The 25014-nt window shown below is 41.0% G+C and overlaps 2 protein-coding genes across 5 annotated transcripts in view; one reads left to right on the top strand and one right to left on the bottom strand.

Annotated features, from left to right (window-relative positions):
- The first annotated feature begins 1167 nt into the window (after nt 1–1167).
- shisa3 (shisa family member 3) lies at nt 1168–4944 on the top strand. Its single transcript, XM_056383606.1, has 2 exons — nt 1168–1872; nt 3700–4944. Exons 1-2 carry the CDS (start codon nt 1602–1604, stop codon nt 4287–4289), a joined length of 861 nt encoding a protein of 286 aa, XP_056239581.1. The 5' UTR covers nt 1168–1601; the 3' UTR covers nt 4290–4944.
- Nucleotides 4945–6732: 1788 nt separating this feature from the next.
- Nucleotides 6733–25014, bottom strand: part of atp8a1 (ATPase phospholipid transporting 8A1) — a 103768-nt gene continuing 85486 nt past the window's right edge. For all 4 annotated transcript variants that reach the window (XM_056383602.1, XM_056383604.1, XM_056383599.1 and 1 more), the window contains 8 exons: nt 24315–24393; nt 23008–23069; nt 22664–22720; nt 22174–22281; nt 13412–13500; nt 12968–13060; nt 11562–11653; nt 6733–9456 (listed from right to left, as the gene is read on the bottom strand). In XM_056383602.1, coding sequence (XP_056239577.1) covers nt 9359–9456; nt 11562–11653; nt 12968–13060; nt 13412–13500; nt 22174–22281; nt 22664–22720; nt 23008–23069; nt 24315–24393 — 678 coding nt within the window. In that variant the 3' untranslated portion in view covers nt 6733–9358. The remainder of the gene's footprint in view (nt 9457–11561; nt 11654–12967; nt 13061–13411; nt 13501–22173; nt 22282–22663; nt 22721–23007; nt 23070–24314; nt 24394–25014) is intronic.

Raw genomic sequence — 25014 nt, 5'->3', positions numbered from 1 at the left:
TAATGGAGCATTTGAATGAGATGTCGGTCAGAGGATTTGGGAATTATTGTATAAAAGTTTCAACTCCCTCTGCTTGAATTATAAATCTATTAACATTTAGTTTAGTTTTATTTATCATATCTGACTATATTAACCTGTTTTTAATCAGAAAAATACAAAGCTAAATAAGCAGCAGCTTATAGGAGTGATTTTTCTCTGTAATCTACCTGGTGAAGTGTCAAAAAGACACAACAAATACAGATTAAAAAATGACAAATGCTTAAACCTAGTTTTTGTAACCGTGGCACAGAAGAGAAATAATGTCCACAAACTGAGCCAGTAAAGTCAGTTACATAGCAGTGTCTGTTCAGTTTAGATAACATGCTGGTCATACCAGACCGCAGCTCAAAACACTGGCGGTGTTTTATTTCTTGTGAATTCAACTTTTCATTTGTTACAGAAACGCTGTATATTGTTCTTTCAAAATCTACATATTTTCATCATATATTATAAATATATATTTCCGGTGCTTTTTCTCTGAACCTGACACAGTTCCATTGTTCTTCATAGATATTTGCACTAAAGTCTCAGCAGTAAAAACAGCAATTATATTACATTAAAGGCACAAACGTAAGTTAGATGTTTATCCGGTGCTCCTCTGTCACAGCTAATCTAAATGTTTATGCATATTCTTTGGGCACCTAGAATCTGTTTGTGTTTTCCAGCAGAAATGCATCTCTGTTAGGTTTTGTTAATAATTCAATGGATTTATAGCGAAGATTAAATGATGTTCAGTTTTTGCCATCATAAATGTGACTACATAGGTTGTAGCCTTTTTAAAATTCATAAGAGTAAATGATAAAGTTGTGGTTCAAAAGGCTGGACGTGTGCTTTGTAATACCGACAAAGAGGAGGTTACTAAAACAGGATTAAGGATAAAATTAACAATATTTTATATTTGATTTTTTTGACTTCAAACATTAAAATTTGTCATATTTGTGCCGCCACAGAAATGAAAACAGGATGGACCAGAAGTTATGTATGCGTGTTATCTGGGTACCTTCATGCCTTTGGGAATTGGCATCGCTGATCACCGCGTCGCGTGAACGAGCACGTCTGGTTAATGGGGGTTACGTGCGCGCGTACACACACAGAGAGTCACAAAAGCAGCAAATCTCTCGTGAGGTGGGCGCACAACTTCTGCACAGACGCGAACAGACGGCCACCGGAGCTCGTTCAGCTCGTTTGTCAGAGAGAGTCGACAGAAACTCCCGGGCGGTTGTTTGGCTTGTCTTTGGCTTTTTACTGCGAGTTCAGGATCAGAGGAAAGTTGGTCGTGGTATTCTTTTAAAAAGTGACTTAAAGTCGAGTCAACCGAGGAGGATTCAATTAAGGATTTTCCCACACTGCAATCTGGCAACTTTAGTGTGAAAGCGGTCTGGATGCTGGAAGGATGAAGGTGACATAACTTTGTATCTTTGGATCAGTCCTCTTCACATCACAGGTTCACTTTCAGTAAATTCATCTCCATGAAGAGTCTCTAACCCGGACTGGCTCAGTCGGTGGCCGGGTGCTGAAGCCCACAGGACGCAGGGAACCGTGAACCCCAGCGGCTCGCCGGGATGGTGCGCCTGCTGAGCTGCCTGCTGCTGGGATATCTGACCTGGAATCTGCGGATATCGGACGCACAGGGGGAGTACTGCCACGGCTGGCTGGACGCTAATGGGAATTATCATGACGGCTTCCAGTGTCCAGAGGACTTTGACACCATGGACGCCACCGTGTGCTGCGGCTCCTGCTCGCTGCGCTACTGCTGCGCGGCTGCGGACGCACGTCTGGACCAGGGCAGCTGCACCAACGACAGGGAGGTGGACAACACCGAGTATGCAGCCCGTAAGTTCAATGTTTTTAAATTGACTCCTGGTTCAGAGGATTTGCCCTGAGAACTGCCCCTCTCAGGTGCATCACTTCAGCAAAACGTCACATAAAAGTGCAAATGAGTTCAATTAGGTTGGTTAAATACACGACAAAGTTTCACCATTTAATTCTAAAAAATGCACAGAAGTGCAGACTTATTTAGTTTAATTTACGACGTGTTGAATCTGGTTGAACTTTAGGAAAGTTGTCGTCTACAGAGAGGTCAGAGGTCATCTGAAAAAGGAAGAAGCCTGGGGTTTTGGTGCCTTGCTCAGTGACACTTTGAGGACAGTGTCTTCACCCTAATGTCCTCTGAAATGAAGGAAATTATGAACACAATGCCCTTCGGTGAAACAACTGTCTGTGTGTTCTGTGGGGCAACAACAGGCCTGCCCTTGTGGTTGGCCAACCTTCCAATACAACATATAAATGACTTTATATTAAGGTGTGTTCAATAGTTAGTAACAGTAACAGAAATTTGAGCTCCCAAAAGAGACCGTGATGTTTTGAAAACTGAATATTTCAGATGTGGTCTCTTTTTACAGGACTGGGAGTTTTCCTTCAATGGCTACTGTTTTCTATGCATTCAGTGCCCTTTGAAATGTGTGTTTAAAATGTTGTGTCCATCCAAAGTCTCCCGTTTCCCGCAGCTGCTTTTATCTCAGCTCATGTGGTTTCATTTCACCTGGACTCACTGCAGAATGTTTTCAGTGTAAACAGGAAAACGAGAGCAGTTTTTGATGGTGCAGCCTGTCAGTCACTCAGCAAATAAAACTAATTCTTTACAAATCTTTAAGCAGAAATTAGGACAGAGCCTCATCTAAATGAACTGCATCACAACACAGGGACACTTTCTCACACAAGCCAACCTTATGCTGCCCAAACATGAAGCACATCGACTCCGACAGCTCACTGAAGTGCCAGCTGAAATAATCACAACATTATGGGACAGCCGGTGGTTCTCTGTGGATTCTTTATACATTTAACAGAGTGTTGCATTCACCCACTGTTAGTGGTGACGTTATTTTTGACAATATGTCACTTTAGCCCACGAGGTTTTATCAGTTTTCTTTAAATTTCCCGAATGGATACGTTTATAGGTGTGTAACTGAATGGAGGGTGTGCACAATTTCCTAATTTTTCCCCTATCAAAATAAATAAACATTCATTGATACCCTCCCACAGTGCAAAGGGGCTTCATGAAGTGTAACTTGAGATGTTGTTTTCAGCAGGACTGTGTTGCTGTTAGGTTTTTTTAAATAATAATGTGAAGGATTTATAAAAAAAAAAGAAAAAAAAAAGATTAAATTAGTATGACAATTTTAACCACCATAAACAGCAGTATAGGTCAAGTCAGCACTTTACCATAACTCCTGTTTAGGCTTAATAAGCACTGCATAAACAGCTAATGGTATATAACACATTATAATGTGGTTATAAGCAAATTTAAGTGTTTATTAATTTATTTACCAACAACTATAACTCCTCATGTGGACACTGATAAGTGGAAGCTGCTGTATAAACAGATAAATGACAACAAAGTAAAACAGTTGTAATAAACGTCCACATAGCTGCAACCATCTACATTCTAGTGTGTTATAAATCATTTATTAAATGCTGATCAGCAACGATAACTGGGACTTAAAGTGTTGCAGTTAGAATTAAGTGCTTTGATTGACTTGAACATTTTTAGCCTTAAATTGTGTTATAATGTGGAAACATTTTAATAACCTTTCTGAGCTGTCTGTCACAAGATGTTTCCTCACTGTTAGCCCTCACCTGCCTGTGTGTCCCGTCCCTCAGAGCCCATCTACGTGCCCTTCCTGATGGTGGGAAGCATCTTCATCGCCTTCGTCGTGGTCGGCTCTCTGGTGGCCGTCTACTGTTGCACCTGCCTGCGGCCCAAGCAGCCGACCCAGCAGCCCATTCGCTTCTCCCTGCGCAGCTGCCAGGGCGAGACCATCCCCATGATCCTCACCACGGCTCCTCCGAGCCTCCGCGCCCCATCGCGACAGTCCAGCACGGCCACCACCAGCTCCAGTTCGGCCGGCGGCGGCAGCTCCATGCGGAGATTTTCTCTTGGAGGTCAGGGGCAGCAGCACAACTGCCTGGTGTCTGCCACCATCTCCTCGTCAGCCTCCACCCCCACCCAGACCCCTCAGACTCTGCCTCCACCTCCGCCTCCCCCCTATACATCCCCACCTGGACCCATGTCAGGAGGCATGCAGCACCCGCTGCCCTCCACCCACACCCAGCTGCAGCTCCATCAGCCCCCCATTCCCTCTCACCCCTCTCAGAGCACCGGGTTCCTGCTGCCCCAGCAGTACTTCTTCCCCCTGCAGCCTGACGCCTTCACCGCCGCCAAGGGCTTTGCTGACTTCGGACAGAGCTGACAGGGCTCCCAGTAGGGGAAATAGAGGGATTACAGGATTTCTAGATGGTGGGTTGACCCGGTGGGGACAAACACGCTGCAACACAGCTGGTGGTGTTTGAGTGGAGAGCTTGAGCCGGCTGAACGGACACAGAGAGAGCAACAGCAGGACGAGCGACCAAGTACAACAAAGCTGCTGTGGTTGAACATCGTGGCCTGAGGCGTTTCCTGCTCTGCAACACAGGGCACATCAAAGTTCAACAACCCTGTTACAGACAGCAACAGTTCTGAATCTTATGCACTTTTATATCATATTGTAAACACAACTCTGTGGTCTACATTTTATTTTTTATACATACTTTCTTTCAAGGTGGACGTTTACAATTCAGACTGAAATCTTGACAATTTATCACATACCTTCCTTAGAAAACAGAAACACTGTACAGGCGGACGGCTCCAACACCGTCACTCTGAGACTCTGCTGAGCGCTGTTACATTATTAAAGATATAGTAGATGTTGGAAACCAGGGAATTATGTTTTTTTGACAATCGCAAGGACCTCTGAAAGAGAGGGGGGACCTGACACACAAAGGTCATGTTATTTTGGAGGAAATGTGGACTTTTATATGATGTGGTACAAGCTCAACTTACAGCAAATAAAATGTTGCCTCTCAGTATCTTCTGTGCACTGGTAAATGTCAAAGAAACAACTGCTGTATTACATTTTTAACGTTCAAACAAAAAACATGTGTCTAGAAAGAAGCCTCAGACAGAAAGGAAACCGGAGCGGTCGGGTCTGCACAGCAGCTCCCTACCTGTCGCTCATTCTTGCGCCAGACTTCACAGCAGGAATGCAGCGCTGAGATCAGTCATTGTCAGTGTTCAATGAGCATGGCATGGTCACAGTGTTAAAAACAACTCGCCCCAGAAATAGAGGTTTAGGTTGCACCAACAGGTATGGCAAAATCTCCACAAAGACTCTTCTGTTTTCCGGTTATCTGACTGTGAAATAGATTTGGCAATCAGTGTCTCATGAAACCTGTAAACTGCTCAGTCTGAGGGTGTTTGCTGCCACGTTCAGGGTTCCCTAAAATCTCTGCTATTATCAAAACAAAACTTCCATGATTAGTATTTATCAGATTCCAGTGTTCACCTTCTCACGTCTTGTTTATTATACCTGCGGCTGTCAGTTCAGACTTCTGTATCACATTACACACTCCGCTTATAAAAAGGAAAATGCAAGTTGTGAACATGTTTTCATGACATTTCCTAAATCTTTTGGATAGGTATATTCTTTTATGTCTTCGCCAGGCCTCTGAAAAGTTTCCAATGTCTTTTCCAAGTTGCCCACGAAGGTAGAAATTTCTGTTTATTATTCCTCACACTGAAGGCCGTTAATATATTCTGTCTCGCGTTTAACTGAAATTCACTTTTTTCTTTTTCCTTTCCCCTTTTGTCCGACTCCTAAAATTTTGAAAACTCTCATTAATCACTGTGGTAATAAGACCGAGAACACAATGTTAGAATCCTTTAATTCTTCACAAAATCAAACCCTGTTTTTGATCACTCACAGGAAGCACAATTTATTTGGCACAGAGGTTTAGCACCGACCACGAAGTTCATCAAAAATACATCTACAAAACAAGAAAACAGCCACTTTACAGGGAGCCGTGGAATGAGAGGGATCGAACACACATACCAGCTGCTCTTCACTTGCAATTATTTTTACTGACGTTTTTATTAAACTTTTTGTTTGGCTGCACCGTAAACAGATACAGCAGCTGCTCTTCGGTTGCTAATCGAGTTTTTTGCTGTGGTATTAAACCGCACTTTCTGTTACCACAGGTGTCACCAAGTCAACCAGGACTTAAATCGTTCTGTCAGCGACTTATGTGATGATTCTTTTCCCAATGTTGTTTGGTCTATAAAATGCCTCCAAATATTTATGTAGTCAGTCACAGTTTCCTAAACCTCGAGGTGCCGTCTTAAAAGCCTTGTTTTGCACAACCAACAGTCCAAAAGATACTTAATTTACAATGGTTACAAAAAAGCAGAAAGCTGGAGCAACTGACATTTTGTATCTTTAATTGATAAATTGATTATAACTGATCACAACAGTTGCCAGTAGATTTTTAAAAACTTTTAACTTCGTCTGGAAGTTGTACGAAACAAAGCCCTGAAGTCAAAGTCTACTTGGGTCACATTTAATTAAATCTGGACACACATCTGTTACAGGAACAGATTACTGTCTGTTTGGGATCAGAGACACAAATAGGTTGACTAAACACCATCACAATAACAAATAACGACTATGTATGTCATTTGTTTGTCCTGCTTGCAGCCTGATGTTTCTCCCTGCCTTTTCCTGTTTAGGTTCTCTGTCCTGTTTGTCACCACACACAGGCACAAGAAGACACACCGATTACAAATCTGCAAATACACACGAATTAGAAAGGATGTACACATTGTTCCTCCATCATTGTAAAGTTTATTTCAGTAGTCCTTCATGGCAGTAAAAGACAACACTTATAAGTTTGCAGTCCCAACATGCAGAACAATCATTGAACAAAATGACAAAAAAGAAATGAATACTGAAAATAAAAGTTAAAGGTGCATTTTTTTCTCTTTTGTAAAGTGATCAACACTCGAGGGAGAATCAAAGTAGTACAGTTAACACTTCAGAGAACAGTTTGTGTTATCCATTCATGCAGCCCACGACTTTCACAGACAACAACATGTTTTATGTTTTCTGGAAAAAGAAAGCAACAGTCCAAGCCTTCCACAACGACGACATCCACATTCAGCAGTTTGGAAATTTTCGACAAGATGACAACTAATTAAGTTTTAACACTAAAGACCAGCAGAGAAAAAGAAAATCATTAACCCTCACTCAACTGAGAAACACAAAAGAGCTTTCCTGTAAAGCAGAGGTACACTGCATGAATGAAACAAGTTACAACCATGTACACTCAAGAGAAATAATTTACCGAAACCAGATACCAGATATCCACTACTGGAAAGGTACATCGAGTGCATTGTGCAACATCTCCTGTCGAAGCGAGCTGAGCATCAAAAACTCCCACAGTCGAGGCTGAGAGTTTGACCACAAATACGTGCACGCACGCACACACACGCGCACACTGACACACACACACACACAGTCATACAGCACACTGACACACACACTGCACACTGACACTCTCACCTTCCCATATGGGCCATGCATCAGCACACAGTAGTACACCATAGCTATACCTGGAGTCGTGCAGACGGACAACTGGAGCAAGCGTCACACACAGACACACACGATAAAAGAAACACACCAGGAGAACTCCCAGTCTCACACAGAGGACACAGACATGCAATGCATACATAGAAGTTATCCTCTGTAGAGGTCTCACACACACACACTCTCTCTCTCTCTTTCTCTCTCTCACTCACACACACACACACACAGACAGACAGACAGACAGACAGACAGACAGACAGACACACACACACACACACACACACACACAGACCCACAGACAGCACATGCACATGCAAGCAATAAACCGACACACACACACCATCAGAAATCTGATCTCCCATAGGGAGAAGAAAGCAATCACACAGACATTAAGTAGTCAATCATAAATAAATCAAGCTATAACAATATTAATATTAATATTAACAAGACATTTAAGAAAGCTCAGTTTCCTCATTCGATCGATTCTATCCTGCCAGTTTATCAGAGGAAAAAAAACAAAAAGTTACAGACGAGTCATTACAAAGCCAGTCAATGCAAAATTCATACATCTCCAATATAAAAATACAAATCCACAAAATAACTATAGAGACAAAGTAGTTTTGATAATGTTGTGGAGTTTTCCTGGCTAATATTTCTCTCTCCCTTAAGCTAATGGCACTTATGTTAGAAGGATAAAATCTCCATTTGAAGGGAAACACTATCACCACCTTAAGCTTCAACAAGACCATCAGACAGCCTCCCGTTCACCTCTGCAGGAACAAATCTTCACTTTTACACGTGCCACAAGGCACTCTGCAGTTTTCACATTGTATGACTGCAGTACTGTGGTGGGGGAGACAGTGGTTTTGTCTTCAGTAGGTGTGTGTGGAGCACTGGTCTAAGCTAGCTGGTTAGACTATTCTTGGCTATCGTTTTCTTCTAAGAGGGAAAAGTTCTACGTAGGCACCGTCGTGATTGTTGAGACAGGAGTGATGTGTGGAATGCAATTATTCGTCAAGAGCAATGCTTCTGCTGTAAAAACGGTGGAAACAGGACTACTGTATGTTGCAGGAGGCAACTTCTTAAAAATAAAAATGTGTAAATAAACAGAACCAGGCACAATATCTACATACTTTAAAAATGAAACTAAAAAAAGAAAATAAATGTATTTTAAAAGAAACGAGGATAAAGGCATGAGTAAATGTAAGGCTTTACACAAGAGATGCTTCCATAAGTGCAAAAAGAAAATTTAAATATTACATATCTGCTCTGAAGTGGTCCATTTAGTGTTGGAATACACTCAGGAGTGTGATTACATTTGGTTTTAAGTTTTCCAAATTCACTAGTACTTTGAAGATTGTATATACGACTGCTCTTTGGCAATCTTTCACAAGTTCAAATCCTCTAAAACTAATCATCATCCAGTGTTTTAACTTTTTAGAATAACAGTGTTTAGGAGTTTGATTTTAATTCAATAAAATAATTTTTGGCTCAGTGCTAAAACTGTCTTTCCTTAAATCAATAGATAGGAGACGGTCACTCCGAGAAACTGAGCGAGAACATTGAAGAACTTCAGACCACAGGCTGCTAAGAAAGCACAGTGCTCATCATGTCTGCTGGACACACAACTACAGCTGAAATGAACACGGTTTGTTTTGTTCCTTGTTTTTTTTTTTTTTCCCTTTTCAAAGATTACACAACGTCACTTTCCTCTGTTACTTTCACATTCTGTCCAAAATCTCCTTCATTGCTGGAGGCACAAGCTCACACTTTGGCCTCTCCCCTCTAAGCTTCAAATATTGCCATTAGAAACGGCTGTCGTGGCTCCGGATTGGCCAGCCTGGAACAAGAAGGCCGGCGGCTCACCACTCGTTGGTCCTCTGTTTGGTGGTGTCGTACGCTCTGATGACCTCAGACTGGGACACCACTCCGTTCTCGTCTTGAGAGAAGGCGTAGCCGTCTGAAAAGGAGGTCAGAAGGAGTTAAATCTAAGGTCATGTAGATCAGTGATTAACTTAATAAAAAGTATAGAAAATGTGTATAAAAAAACACAACTTAAAATAACTGAATTAACAGAATAGATGACTCAAAGTAAGAGCTTAACATTTTGGAAAATGGGCGTATTTACTTTCTACAACTGAAAATTGTTGTATCTACAATTGGGTTTATGGATGAATAAAATAAAACATAGTGTTGTAATTACTGAGATTGAGTGTTGCTGCTGGGCAGGATATTGTTCCCTGTGGACAGAGCCATGATAGCAGTTTTCCTTGTTTGTAGTCTTTATGTTAAGCTTACAGTACATTTGAGTCACAGAGCTAAACAACCATTTCTCTTTAAGATAAACAGCCTGCCATGAACAAAACTCTGTTTAAAGAAATGAGTTGTTTTTCCTCTTGCAGTGTACAGAAATGTTTTTCACTGATGCTTAGCTCTGTGAATGTAACACTAATGCTACTATATGACAGGCACAGACCACAGACTAGTCAGAGAGCACAGTACTCATCAGGGGTCATCCAGGGGCTGTTTAGCACACAGACATGAGAGCGGTATCAATCTGCTGATCTTCTAATGGAACTAATGCAAAGAAGCAAATAAGCATATTTCCCAAAATGTCAATATGTTCCTTTAAAATAAACTAAATTAAAAACTAATACACAACAACACGTTAAACAAAATACAATGACAGAATGCCCAAAAGTTTATCTGTAGTACAAAAGCAGCCCTACGAGCTGCCACCTAAACTTTCCTACAGGGTTTCTTTCTGACCTCTGACCCCTGACTCACCTTCAGGTGTCAAATGACTTGGTCAGTACCTGGAGGCCAGCGGGCAAGTTCAAAGGACCCCGCTGAGACGAGTGCATTGTGAGGGAATAACAGCGCAACATTTCATCATTTCATCGTTATCTCGCTCTACTGAACTCAACTCAGGACACACGAGGCACACGAGTGGAAGGAAGGGAAGTCGACAACGGAAAGAGACGGGGAGAGAGGCGTCTATTCGGGAGCTACAGGGAGACGGAGATTTAAACAGGGTGGAGGTTTGAATAAGGAAATTAAAAATGTATCACACAACAACGGTCTCATCCCCACCTATGAGACAAACAAAAAACAAACTGATCAGACAAAAGACAGAACAGAACAGAGAAAAATAAACAGAAAAACAAACCCATGCTGTGATTATCATTGCTCATGTGACACCTGAGTTTTGATGATATGGAAGCTATACTTTTTCAATGCTTTGCTACAGACTTTAGTTAGTTAGTCCCCCGAAATAATTACAGGCCCAATTATCCACTCGCTTTGGCAAACTTGCTGGTCCTCCTGTAATTTACGTTTGCATTTTTAGAGGTGTATCTCGAGTTTTTATTCATACTGTAGAGCTGCTTTTACTTGTTGTGAGTCGCCATCACAGCGAACAGTGTGACAACAGAGGACGTAGAAAAGGATTTAGGTGACCTGATAGATAACTTGTTAAAATCAGGAACTTTGTACAAATTAGCTGAGCTGATAGCTAAATATCTACAGGTAATTAATTATAACAAAACTTAAATTATACCGTACTATACTACACAAACATCAATACATATATAAATAATACAAAGTCTGTCTGTGACCAGCTTTTGATACTTTTCAGATGATTAAAAAAGTACTGAGATTTGATAAATAGCCGTGTTTAAGCTCTATGTTTCCTCCTCTCCAAATACCCAAGAAAATAACATCGCATCTAATCTAACAGTTCATGTAGGCAGTTTGTCGGGTAGATATTGTAGAGGTTAGGACACACGGAACTGAGGGGCTGTTTGCAGACACGATTACTGATGTGTATTTCCTGCATCAGAGTATTTATGAAGAGAGGTGGGATGAGTGTTAGTGTCTCCCCCGGACGAAGGGCGAGCTACTCTGAAGATACAGTGTGTGTCAGAGGTGGAATAATGACGCATGATCTGCTCCCCTGAAGAGGGAACCAATGTAATGTGGATAAACTAACGGCCTCCACCTTGAGGCAAGTTTAGAAAGAAAAAGAAGCAAGAGAGAAAAAGAAAGACAATTTGTGTAACTTACGGAGCAGGTTCTGCTGCATGGAGTCAGACCGGTACAAACTGACTGTGCTCTTCTTGAACACGTTCTTCAGGAGCTGGGCCCTCTCCGTCAAACTACACAGACAGACAGACAGACAAACAGACACACACACACACCACACACACACACACACACACACACACACACACACACACACACACACACACACACACACACACACACACACAGAAACAGGCAGCGTGTTAGCCGCATGCTGAGCACCACAGGCAGATTTAATGACCCATACATCAAGATTCTGTCCAAGCATCTCCAGAGTCGAAGCCAACTGCTTTACCTGCTGGTACGAACACCATGTAGAGAGACAAAACTCTGGAGAGGCAAGGGGAAAAACAAACTGTGTGTGTGTGTGTGAGTGAGTGAAATATATGAAACAGCAAGTTGGCCAGAGGGCAGTCATGTGCAGTAAAGCTAACATGTGTACAAGAGTCCTCTATGCACACCTACATGTTTTTACGTGAATATATGCAAAATCACCCAACGTATGTGTGTGTATGTGTTTGTACATGTTTGTTTCTAAAGGTGTGTGTGTGTGTGTGTGTGTGTGTGCGCCCGCAGCCTGCTGGGTCCGGGACAGTGGCCAGGCAGCAGGATCACTTTCAGGCAACAGGAGATCTCACACTGATCTGCTCCATGTTGATGCCTGCTGCAGGCCTCAGACCCCAGAGAGCAGAGCAGACCTGCTTCAGCTAATACGGTTTTATAATATATGGCTTTAATATAGGAGGACTGTTGGTCTAAAATGAGACATTCAGTATTTGGAGAAAAAAAAAAAGACTCTTATGACATGATTACTGATATTACAGTGAAACTCCTGCAATTTAGCAACAATTTAAAGATTTCTCTCTTCCACATAGGAATATTTTTGGCAAAGAAAGTGAGTATCTCTGAAATTCTGAGGCTTTGGGAGGTTCTGGATGATTCGTCCTCCAAGCTGATCTTGTGAGTTTGAGAAAAATCCTTCATAATTGGTGTAAGAAAGAATAACAGCCAACTACGTAGCCCAGATAGAGTTGGGAAATTTGATATACACAATGAAATAATAATAATAATAATTTGTCATTCTGTGAATTGACAAGAATGGTTCATGGCATTATTTATTTTTATAGGATTTTTTGCATCAACGTTATTAATTTGTATTTAATAGTATCTATTTTTATTATTAATTGTAAATCACTTTTGTAACTGTCATTTTGAAAAGTGTTATATAAATAAAGTTTATTATTATTTATCATTAAGTACATTGTTGTGTCATTTACTTAATTTGCTGGATTAACTAAAAAGAGAGATTTGCTGTCTGATGAGTTTATGCATTAAGAGTTTGTTATTGTAAAGATTTTCAATATATATCACATGGTGTGTAACTTTACCTCTTTCCATGCACCACTGCTCCAGGGTCTTTGGATAAAGCCTCAAGCTCCTGCACCTCATCCACCAGAGTCTTGAAACACACCTTCTTCACCCTGTAAATTAATCAATGTTTAAAACAAAATGGAACTGCCACAGACTGACATTAAAATACCCGATCGACTGATTCAATGTACTATGAATATATCAGGAAATATAACTTCTAGCTTTGCAAATTGCTCCTGACACCCTGAATCTCCTGTGAAGTGATGTCAATCAGACCTTGGGCAGAAAGAAACGCTTCCAATGGAGTATTCACAGAGTGGAAACGCTACCCTTGTCTGGAAGTCTGAACAAAAACTCAGGGCAGGAATTTCTTCAGGAGATAGGAGAGATTCTGGAGGAATTTCCTGTATCGGATGTGTATTGGAGTGATGATGAGCGAGGAGAGCGGAGAGAAGACTCACACTTTGAAGGCAACGTCAAAGACCAGCGAGGTGACTGGGATGAAGAACAGGCCCATCCAGAAGACCCCCGAACTGAACATCATGCTCGCCTGTCACAAACACACACACACACACACACACACACAGACACACACACACACACACACACTTGATCTCAGATCACTGTAGACAATTCAGAGCTTAACAACAGAGCAGATAAAAAGAAGAGCTCCTGAAAAGAAGAAAACACTTTATAAAGGACAGCCATTATTATCCTCTTTAGTGCCACCGAATAAAAACATACATGACAAAAGCAGCCCAACACAAACAGTTATATTGTGGAAATAGAGGAGATGGATCCAAATAACTTCCTCAAAGTGGGTTAATCCTCCGTGACTAAATGATACCATGTTTTTGTTTGGATCGCCTCCATCTCTATGCCCCTCAAGGCGGAGGAAGTACCTGTGAAGTACTTGGACAGTGATATCTCTCTGACAGGAAAACAGCTCAACTGTGTGCTGTGTTGAGAGCTCCTGTCAATACATCAGAGGAGACACAGGGCCGTGATCTGAAGTGCTTTTAATGATGCATTCAATACAACAGCCTCTCGAATGTAAGAGGGTGTCAATGAAGCATCAGAGCTGTAATTATTAGAGTTTGATTTTAATACTTGGAAGCTTGTTTGTTTTACGTCTTTGTCAGGGACTTTAATGGATTAGAGAGCTAAGAAAAAGCTCAGTGCAGAGGTTCTTATATTTGAATTTATGATAATTTTCATCTTAATTATGCAACTACAATATAGGTCAGTGTTTGTTTGTGATTACAACAAAAAACTATTTTGAATGTTGTAGCTTTTCCAAAAACAAAAACTACTTTTTTAAACCAAGTGCCATAACATGACCGTTTGGACAAGGTTGTTATCCACAAAACACCTGTGTTTCTTTGATAACTAAAGATTAATCAATTAGACAATAGACAGAAAAAAAACATTTTGATAATTAGTCATTTCAGGTATTTTTTTCTTTTTAGAACAGATGTTGTTCCAGCTTTTCAGATTGTGAGGATTTGTTGCTTGTCTTTAGTTTTATGTGTGTGTGTACGTCCCATAGTGCAAAACAGCTCGTTCAGTATATGCCTGATGAACGTGTAAAAAGTGAAGTCTTCATTTTTGAGACATATTAACGTCAGCCAAGCTGAATCAAAGCTCAGAGACAGAGGAACAATGAGCTGTTTTATTTTGAACGCAGTCAGTAACAAATGTTCACATCGAGTTGATGAGTAAAATAAATCTAAAAGTCAGACAGATGTGAACCTCAATGAGATTCATTCATCATGCTGCAGGAAAAACATGTTTGGATGTGATCCAATTCAGATTTAAATCACGTCAGGCATCTCAAGAAAATGCTTCTTCTCGGCTGGAAAAATACGATTCATTAAGAGCAGACACTCGTCTGTGATGATTTAAAGTAAAAATCACTAAGCAGCCGTCGTGTCAGGATGCTGTTTTGAGTCCAGAGGAGCAGGGAGACAGTGGACCGTCCTGCTGGGGGTGAAACCTTTCAGCTCCCTGTGTGAGGACAATGTTTGCTTTGGCTTGGTGCACTGAAACTATCTGTCATTACATGTCAAAGTGCAAAACTCACGCTCCGTGCATTGTAATGTGCCCCTTGTTTAAACTGCTGGGGCCCCTTGACAGTGTCCTTCCTGTAATGTGACACAGGCAGGACCTTAGGATGCGCACACACACGCGCGCGCGCACACATACACACACATCAGTGTCAAAACTATCAAAGCGCTCAGGTTTGCTCATATTAGCTAATCTGTTCGCCATTACCTGCAAATTGACTTTGATGTCTGACAAAACACTGGGAGAAGAGGAAATCCCAAATGACAGGAAATCAAAAATGGCTTTTTCCTACAGTTTGCGATGGGAGGCAGATGAATAGAGCTTTTCTGTGTCGTCTGGAGGCTGAAAATGTATGAGATGAGGGAAAATTGTGTTGAAGCAAGGGATATTTTCATGTCAATTTTGAAATTATGCAGCCCTGGTGGAAACATCTACTGTTTTTTTGACCAAGTCAGTTTAATTATTTTCGTTTTCATCCCGTGTATCATGCATTTTAATGGGGGCATTTAAGCTGTCTTGAGAGTCTTTTGAAAATAAACCAGGGATGTATATTCAGCATATTAAATCAAAGTAAAAGAGCTAAAAAAATAAACCATCTTAGTCTTTCATAAGTTCAGTCTATGAACAATATTTATATATTGCCATACATAACACTGAGTCATGAATAATATACATACAGGCTCAAGTTTGTCATAAAGCTCAGTAATGATGGTAATAACATTAGGTACAATAACTCACTAACTAATCTGTGAAAAGTCTACAGAAACTGTAAGACAGTAATAAAATAAAACTAGACCTAAATAAACCCCATTAATTTACTGTTAGTTCTTCAATTTGACGTCAAAGTTTCAAAATCCAAACAAATCTGACCTGCTACAATCAACAAATGTTTGTCTTCAGGCATCTGGACAGGCTCCATGACTACAACGGGGGCCAACAGTGTTGGTGGATGCTAGCAATGTCTCATACCAGGGGGCCCCTGGGAGCTGGACAGGGTGAGAGAGATCCAGGGAAGCTCGGCTGTATTTTTAGGACAAACTAATAAACTTGTCTGGCTGGACAGACAGTAGTGTCCGCTGGCATGGAGGGGTGTGTTTTGACAGACCACTGACCCCCTCATGGCCACACACACACACACACACACACACACACACACACACACACACACACACACACACACACACACACTTACAAGACGCAAGACTAGACTAGACAGAGGCATAAGTGCACGTGTACACGCAAAACACCAGCAAATGTATACACGGTTGTAAAACATATGTTTCTTAATATTTCTACTAATTTCTAAATAGTGAACAGTGAGATTTATGGAGTGTGTGGTGCTCAGGAGGTTAGCAGTTTGTTTTTTAACATCTAAACCAGTGGAATCTTATTAAGCCTAATTAGCCACCAAGATTATTTTTCATTGTGAGGATCTACGACACAACTTCCACTCCTCAATTCTGCATCTCAGAACGCAAAACGCAGCTGAGAGAGCGCAACGGGACAGTCTGAAACCTCTTTCCGAATTCAAGTTAATGGGAAAACTGTCTGACTTTTGGACCACACTTTATGATTACGCAAATTTGGTTATCATCTTGTCACTTTGCATTACATCAACAACAAGTGGGAGCTGTCTGAGCAAGTGTTTTGCACATCTGAATGGGATTGGTACATTGCGCAAATCAGCAGATAACCTCAGCCCAGCCAACTCCAGGAGTTCCTGGAAAAAAAATTATTTGTGTTCAGCCAATCTACTCCGTCTGAATAAAGGTTTAAAAATGCAGAACATCAAAGATACAGCTTCATTAAAACACATAAATCCTTAAAACTTTGGAAGAAAACTTCAGAATACTGTTACCAGACCTACAAACTTATGTGTTTTATGCTTCCTTTTCCAGGAAGACTGGATCAGGGGGAATCTAACACCTGGCTGATCCTGGCTAAGAAAGCCCACAGTCTCAACAATTTGATTAATGTTAATGACCGTCATTGTAATGGTAAATGTGAGTTGAGGTAATCCACTACTTCACAATTCACCCCACAGGCCTACAGTATGCTCTACAGCAAACAACACTGAAGAAAAGCCAACTTCATAACACTCTAGCAGCTGTACAACATCCCAGAGATGCTAATATTCAGACACTAGCTTCCTGAATGCACAGAGCTCCTTTGTATAAAACTGTTTTATTACGTAGACCGAGAAGAGAAGTAAGACTAAGTCAAATCCTGTCTCAGACTTTACTTTGGTCTGTGTCTATCCATGTTAATTCCACAATTGCCTGAATTCAGTTGGCTTAACTGGACAACACTGTACATGTTAACTTCAAGGAGAAGAAGGAAATTGAAGGTGAAACTACAGATTTGGCCAAATGGGGCTCCAGCCCTCCACAGCCTTTCTTCTGGATACAAAGTAAAAGCTTGTTTTGGATAAATAGGTGGCAAAGATAGTACAGTATGGAAAAACCAGAGGACTGAGGATAACAGAAAGGAGCGTACTCAAGGAGCGTACTTAAGCATAAAGAAAGAACGTGAAAACCAAAAGAAAGCAACTAAAAAGAACAAAAAGACAGCCTTCTTGGACGAGGCAAATCCACAAATTCCCATGGAAAACGAACCATGACTTTCTCAGCTGGGTCCTTCTTCAACTCTATGCTCTCTGTGTGTTACCGAACAAAGACAAGCAAGACATGGACTATGAAAACAGAGAAGAAAAACACTTATAACTCAGCAGTCTCACAGCCCTGACTACACACATGTGATTTACATTGTGTTTACAGCAGATTAAAAGTGATCTCCTCACCCATACTGTAAAACATGATCAGTTGCTACATTAACCATGTGATGTGGTGATCAGTCATCAGCCCAGAGCAGACCGAGGGATCTGAATACAAAAGTTTAAAAAAAAAAACTCACATGACAAACTCATGAATCTTGAAAAAGGACCAAAGGGATTCAAAAATAACATTAAAAGAACAAAGTCAACAGCAGTGATAAAAAAAGGTTAAATAATTCATAACTGGATCTGCAATAATCAGGGTCACAAACCTTAGGACCAATAAAACGTTTATGTTTCACTGACTCCCTGATGACTTGAAAAGAATAGCTCTGTCTGGACAGGACAAATATCTGTAAATATATGATCCCAGGTTTTAGAATTGTATTTTAAAGACTACATTAAGAGAGAAAGCATTGATCAGGAGTTTTTGCTGTGAAGGGGAATTTTAGCAGCTAACTCTCAAATCTTCATCCCTTGCCTTCACATTAATCTGCCTTTACCGGTACGCTGCAAACAACAATAATCAAACTTGAGTGAAAACTAAAGATTTCCTGTTCACTTTGATTGATTACTTGTCTTCATCAAGTTTTATGTTTCTGTTTAAGGTGGTTTCCTAATCCTACTGAAATGAGTAGAAACCAGTAACTGCCTGGAGGGTAAAAAGAAAAAAACCACACAAAAAATAACAATGATGTACTCTGGAAAATAGTCAACAGCCATGAAGTAACACACCAAGACACTGGTGTGATCCTTTATGAAGAGCAATGTCAAAGCAGTAAACTGATATATAATATCAACTTCTTAAAAATGTATGACTATAATAATAATGACTATAATTACAGGGACCGAGTCCACATATGGTTTAGAAACTTACCCTATACGTTTGTGTGTTTTGCAGTGCATGGTTCGGATAAATGATCTCTGTGCTTCACTCAGATTTACTGACCAAACTGATATTATATTATATAATTCTCCAAGATTTTCCTCCAAAATAAACTATTACCTCTATGACCTTTAGGGCTAGACTTATGGTAATTCTTAAAAATACATTTAATGTTTTTTTTTAACCTTTTTATACAGAGACAGAGGCTCACACAAACAACTTATCCCACAGTTACAAAACACACAAAGCCCTATGGTTAGTCCAGTGTGAGCAATAAATAGATACAAATGAAACCTGTTGCACTGAACACAATCAGCTAGAAGATTTCAATAAAGTGGGTGATGGATGACTGAAGAGAGTCAGTATCACAAGCATTCCTGTTTTCTTTTCTTCTTGGCTCAACCTATGCTAAACTAAATAAATCTACCCCTGGATAAAAATCATTCTCTCAAAACGTCTATAAGTGAAGACTTTTAACTAATTTGATGTGTTTTTCTGAGAAATTGTTTTTATTCCTGTTTCCTAGCTCATCAATATCTCACAGACTGGCATAGATAGCCCTGAGTGTATTCCTGGCACACAACACATCAACAATCTTCTTAGTAAAATGATTCCTTTCTGAGAAAATGTTTCTTATCACTGAGCAGAAACTGTGGAAGACTCTTATGCACACTTGCCGAGTGTGAAAATCCATGTGCTGATGACAAGCACTCGAGTCTCGAGAGAGAGTGAGAGGCGCTCGACTGCAGCTCGCAGGAGAAACGGGAAAACAGCAAAGGTGTTTGTGAAAAGCAAGGAGAGGAAAGGGATAAACTGTACTGCAGACAGCTGTGTTGATAGCAGAGGTGAGTCAGCAGACAGCAGGTCAGTGTGACAGAGTCTGCATGAGACACCTCCTGAGGTGAAGCTAAGCCGCTTACTGTGGCAGATTACACTGCTTGAACAGAATAATCTGACATTTTCTTTTGATATCTGTGTCAGACGTGTGTGAGGTGAAAACAGGATGAGATATGTGGTTTGGGACCAAGCCAGTTTGGGAGTACCTGAGAAAAGCATACTAGCTGTGTCAGTGTGTTTTATAGATGGATCCTGCACCTGCAGCTGTCTTGTCAATCGTCCAAAGAGCATTTTGCCTGACAGTGATGAATGCGTTCACATGAAGCTGAGCACTGCTTGACGTCTCTTGTTAAAGGCTGCGTAATGACTGAGAGCAGAAACAGGAGGAGAAGAGAGTTCTGGTGTCTGTTATGCTGTTGGCCCTCGGGCAGTTTTTCTACTGGCAGAGTGAGGGGGGGTGTGGGGGGCAGGGGTGGGTGTGTGGGGGTGGGGGTGAACAAAAAGAGAACAAAGAGGAAAAAAGCTGATGCAACAAGTAAAAGAGAAGGAGTAAAAGAAAATAGATGGAAGGACAGAGAGCACAAAAATATTTGAAGATTCAAGTACACATTAAGACGGCTGCGGTGGAATATGTGGAGCTGCATCAGGGTTGAGAATAACCCCGCTCTTCAGAGGCTACAAGGTATTGGAAGCGGAGATTGTGTCTCTGATGCCTTCTCAGGTTTCAGAGAGATGTGTCCCTGTTTGATGATGTACTGGCATCCCTGAGTTGGGGGCAGGGGCATAGGGTTACCAACTACCCACAGGACACCATTACTTGTCTTCAGTCAAGTGCTGCAGGGCGTGGATGAAAGCACCAGGCTTTACAGACAAGGGATAGGATGGAGCTAATATACCCATCGCCTGTGTGTCTGTGCGTGTGTGTGTGTGTGTGTGTGTGTGTGTGTGTGTGTGTGTGTGTGTATACAAGACTGAGTGAGTGAGAGCAAAACAGTCAGCATTTCTGCACGTATTGGTTATGTTACTTATTGTGGCATGTACATACAAGAATCCAGCACAAATGTGATGCCAAAAACACGTTGCAGTGGTAAGATATTTGACAGACAAGAAAATTACTCCCAAACTTTTGCTTTAAATCATTATATAATGAGCAATAAAACATAGAATGGACTCAGTCTCAACTAAATCACAACAACAAACAATGCCCTTTATCCTCAGGGAAAACAGTAAATCTGACTGTTTTCTAATGGTAATGTATATGAAATGCACATATAGAGTATCTTTGACTTCTTGTGAAATTCTGCTTTGTATGCAGCTCTACATTGTACTATACTTGTTTATCATGCAACAATGTGTTTTTAATTTAAGTTTGTGCCAAACATCAACAGACCGTCTTTTCCTTTACATAAGGAACAGTTGTTTTTGTGGGTTTTCCCTGTGAAATGTCCCAGTTAAAGATCTTTTTCGTGAGCCGCTGTTCAGGCATAATCACCGAGTCTGCTCCAAAGCGGAATCAAGTAACAATTATGTCGTTTGGAGTTTCCCATCCAATATCATCACTGATGGCCAAAATTGGTGTAGACTTAACTACCACAAACAATCGAAAAGCTTGGTAATGAGCTGTGTTATAATTTACATGTTTACTGAGTCCGCAAATGCCAGAGGCATAATTTGAAACAGGACACAAACAAGTCTTGTACAGTTGTGTTTAAGTATCTCAGATCCTTCCTTCGACCTAACGCAACTTTTGACTTGCAAGACAACCTTGATGTAATCCTTATGTATTTGACTCACTTTTAAAGGGGACTAATAATGAATTATGACGACGTGAATTATAAAGTCATGTGTTTACAAAGAACTGTAGAAAAGAAACACACAGTGCTAACTGTGGGGAGAAGATCTTTTCTTCCACAGCTGGCTGTGTAGTGTGTCTTTTTTTTCCATTAAATAGCGTCCTGCTGTGTTCTTGTTTTCTAATGAAAAGCTGCCTCATTTTCATTCCCAAATTGCACTGGGAAATATCACCTGTGGTTAAGAGGCTCCAATAGACCACCTATGGTGACCCATAGAGACAGCAGTTGCATTCACGTGTAAATAACAACTCAAAAAGAGAAAAAGTGTCAAATCAGGAGCCTATTTTCATATTTTTAACATTTAATGAACTTTAAAAAGGTATTTTTTACACAAAGAAATGCATTTATAATCCTGGTGGTCGTTGGCTAGAATGTTTTGGACATCAGTGTGTACACCAGATTTTTCCTCACCTCTCTTTGTTTAGCTTCCTGACTGCTTCACTGTTTCCACGTCACCTGTGGATACTCAGAGCCAAGGGAGGGCAATGTAACACAAACATTGGGCTAATTGGCCCAATTAAGTCATTATGCAACACAAGCCAGAGGTCTGACAGTTTACACTCCTCTGGCTCTCCTTACAAAGACTGGTGTCAAGATAAACTCTGAATTTTCCCACCAGTATCTCTCTGTAGAAAATGAATTATGAGGCACTGCAGATCTGTCAGTGATAGACAATTATATCAGCAGTTACTTTTAGTACTGGAGGAAGTTGTTGCTGTGAGAGACGTTGTGTGTGTGTGTGTGTGTGTGTGTGTGTGTGTGTGTGTAAGCATGTGTATGAATACATGCTAGCGTTCATGTGTTTACCTCGCCTGACATGTCAGGAGCCAGAGGGATGAGGGGCCACAGGGAGGAGTAGATAATGAAAAACACTACCCACAGGCCGATGCTTCCCCAGATGGCGATGTGACTGAACTGTTGGTGAAGAATCAGACGACAGTAAGGTCACAGAAGGTGTTAAGGCTTTTCATTCACTGCACGTTTGAGCTCGACTACAATTTACCGACTGAAATCGTATTAAGGGCAGCATTTTCATACATTTTTACTGGTTTGTTACCACTGTTATAATTTCGGCTTAAAAATTTACTTTTGGTGGCTTCTTATAACTTGAAGAAGTTACCATACATGTAATTTCACTGGGTTTACAGTTACAAGCCCAGTGAGAACAAACCATAAAGAGATTTGGAGATAAGAAGAGGATGTAAACTATGTCACAAGTATCAGTGGTCACATAAAATGGAGGAACTGGAAAAAGATAACAGAGCCTTAGCGAGAATGGAGAGAGCCATCAACTTACCATGGTCCAGGATGAGGTCTCAATACCGGCTTTAAGACAAACTGTGATGACCACAAACTGTAGACACAAATCACACTGACATTACACCAAGAACAAAGACCGTCCCCCTTCAACACTAAAATTCAGTCATGGGAAGTGCATCACACAACGGAATTTTCCTAAAGGTCATATTTTTGTTTTACATACAGTTTAAAATTGAAAAAGATCAGCAGACAAAATGAAAGGTACAAGAAAAGGAAATATAACTGATGTTTATTCAGAGAAATTCGATAACACTTGGCTCAGACACCTGAACTGTTTAACACAGCAGACATACTGCCTGTCAAGAAGATTGGTGCACTTACTGTGTAAACCATGTTGCCTAAGAGGAGATAGTCTGGAGTTCTTCCGTTGCCAAAAACAGTATCTGTGAAGGGAATCAACAACAGGAGCTTTTAGGGCAAAAGCTGGCTCTTTTCAGCTCTTGGGTTTCACACAGAGTTCCATTAGGTGATCCAAAGAGTAAACAACCAGACAGCACATAGGATATTACTTTAAGTATATCCGAGTGTGAACTTTGGTGTAAAACTCTGTTTGAGACTTGGCTATAAGAGCGAACATGGGAACATAAAGTGAAAGCCACAGTCAAATGCTGCTTCCATTACCGCCCTTTGAGAGAGACTGGAATGTTAATTCTGTTTTTCGGAACTATAAGGAAAAGTGTTTCTATGAAAATCCATCTGCAAGACTGAAAAACTTAATTGGTGTACATTAATCATGGTCAGAAATTAAACGTTCTGCCTAATTCACTATCTTAATAGAATAGGATTGTTTCTCGGACAAAATGGTTATTTATCCTGCCATTAAACTGTAATCAAAACCTCTTGAGAACACTTTTCCTACAACAGAGGTTAGAAGAACTTCCTAAAATAATAAAATAGAAATTACGTGCAAATCACACAGACATATTGCTCCTAACTGCCCACGTGGGTTAGGGCAGGGTTTCCGGATAAAATATCCGCAGTGTGTGACTGCCAGTAAAGAAAGAAAGAGAGGCTCCCTTCCCCTTTACTTCCGGCTGGTCACATGTCTTGTGTGCGCTGAGGCTTCGCTGACAGCCTGTCAGTCAGAATGAAGAGGCTTGGCGCCTTTGTTTGGAGAGCAGGCCCAAGCTTGTGTGGTCCTCTGGCCAGCCAAGACTTACAGGCTCAAAGATCCCTATTCTCTCTTCTCGCGCACACAGAAATCTTGCATTTTAATGTGCACAAATCATATGGAAAAATAAAGTTATTGTGAATTTAATTTAAATAAGATTGCACACACAAAAACACTGATATTTGTCTATTGGGATAAAAATCATCATCATATAAACTGGTCAATCTCCCGGAAACTTCGTATCTGTGTGGTGTGTTTATGAAAAATGAAGTGAGTGCGAATAACTGAACCTAAAAGCATTTCAGCGGCTCATTGTGTGCACACATGTACTGATACAAACATGAATATACGCTTGTTAGTGTGTGTCGCTCTTGCAGGAGCACACACATGTTTGCAATTCATGACTGGATGGTTGAAGAGAGAACTAATTAAGACAAAGTATGTGTGTTTGACTGTCCTCCCTCTTCATCCACTGAGTCCACCGAGAGCTGTGGCGGGGTCTCTGGGAGCTACTTACCATGCTGGAAGGCTTTAAGAGGGAACCAGAAGAGGATGACGGAGTGGAAGAGGCCGTTCAGACAATGGGCCCAGAAGACCTGCAAAAAGGAGGGGAGAAGGATGGAGGGGAAAGAGGCATGAGGGGGAGGAAAGGGAAGGGAGGGGGTGGCGGCGGCAGAAGATTCCAAGAGGAGAGACAGAGAGAGGGAGAGAAATAAAAGCATGAGAAAAGGGTGTGGGGAGCTCCAGCCTTCCAAGTGACCCCTGACCTGGGCCCTTTGTGCCAACCCAGTGCTAGGCTAAGTGGCGGTTTTGTCGGGGCCTCCTCGCTGAATGGCCACCCCGCTGACAGACACGTTGTATATCCTCTGTGTGTGTTATGGGGGAGAGAGAAGCTGCTGAGTGTGTGTACGAACAGTGAAAGGCAAGTGGACAATGTCAGTGTGCAGGTTTTAACTTCTAGTTTTTTTTTTTTTTTTTTTCAAAAAGATAACACCACATTTAACAGAAAAAAAACCCAAAACAGCGAGCACAAGAAACTGCAAAATACACGTCCTCACCTCGGCCATAAGAACATTATACAATATTAATATATATCCTGCCAGTGTGAGGGTTTCCTCTCATTACATTTCATTAGGCTTCAGCCCTTTCATGTGAGAATTTTAACTGGTGTAGAAATAAATGACAGGAGAGTTTAAACAAGCAGAAATCAGTCTAGA

Source organism: Seriola aureovittata, chromosome 8, assembly GCF_021018895.1.
Source record: "Seriola aureovittata isolate HTS-2021-v1 ecotype China chromosome 8, ASM2101889v1, whole genome shotgun sequence".
NCBI lineage: Eukaryota > Metazoa > Chordata > Actinopteri > Carangiformes > Carangidae > Seriola > Seriola aureovittata.
This window is presented reverse-complemented; position numbering and strand designations above follow the sequence as displayed.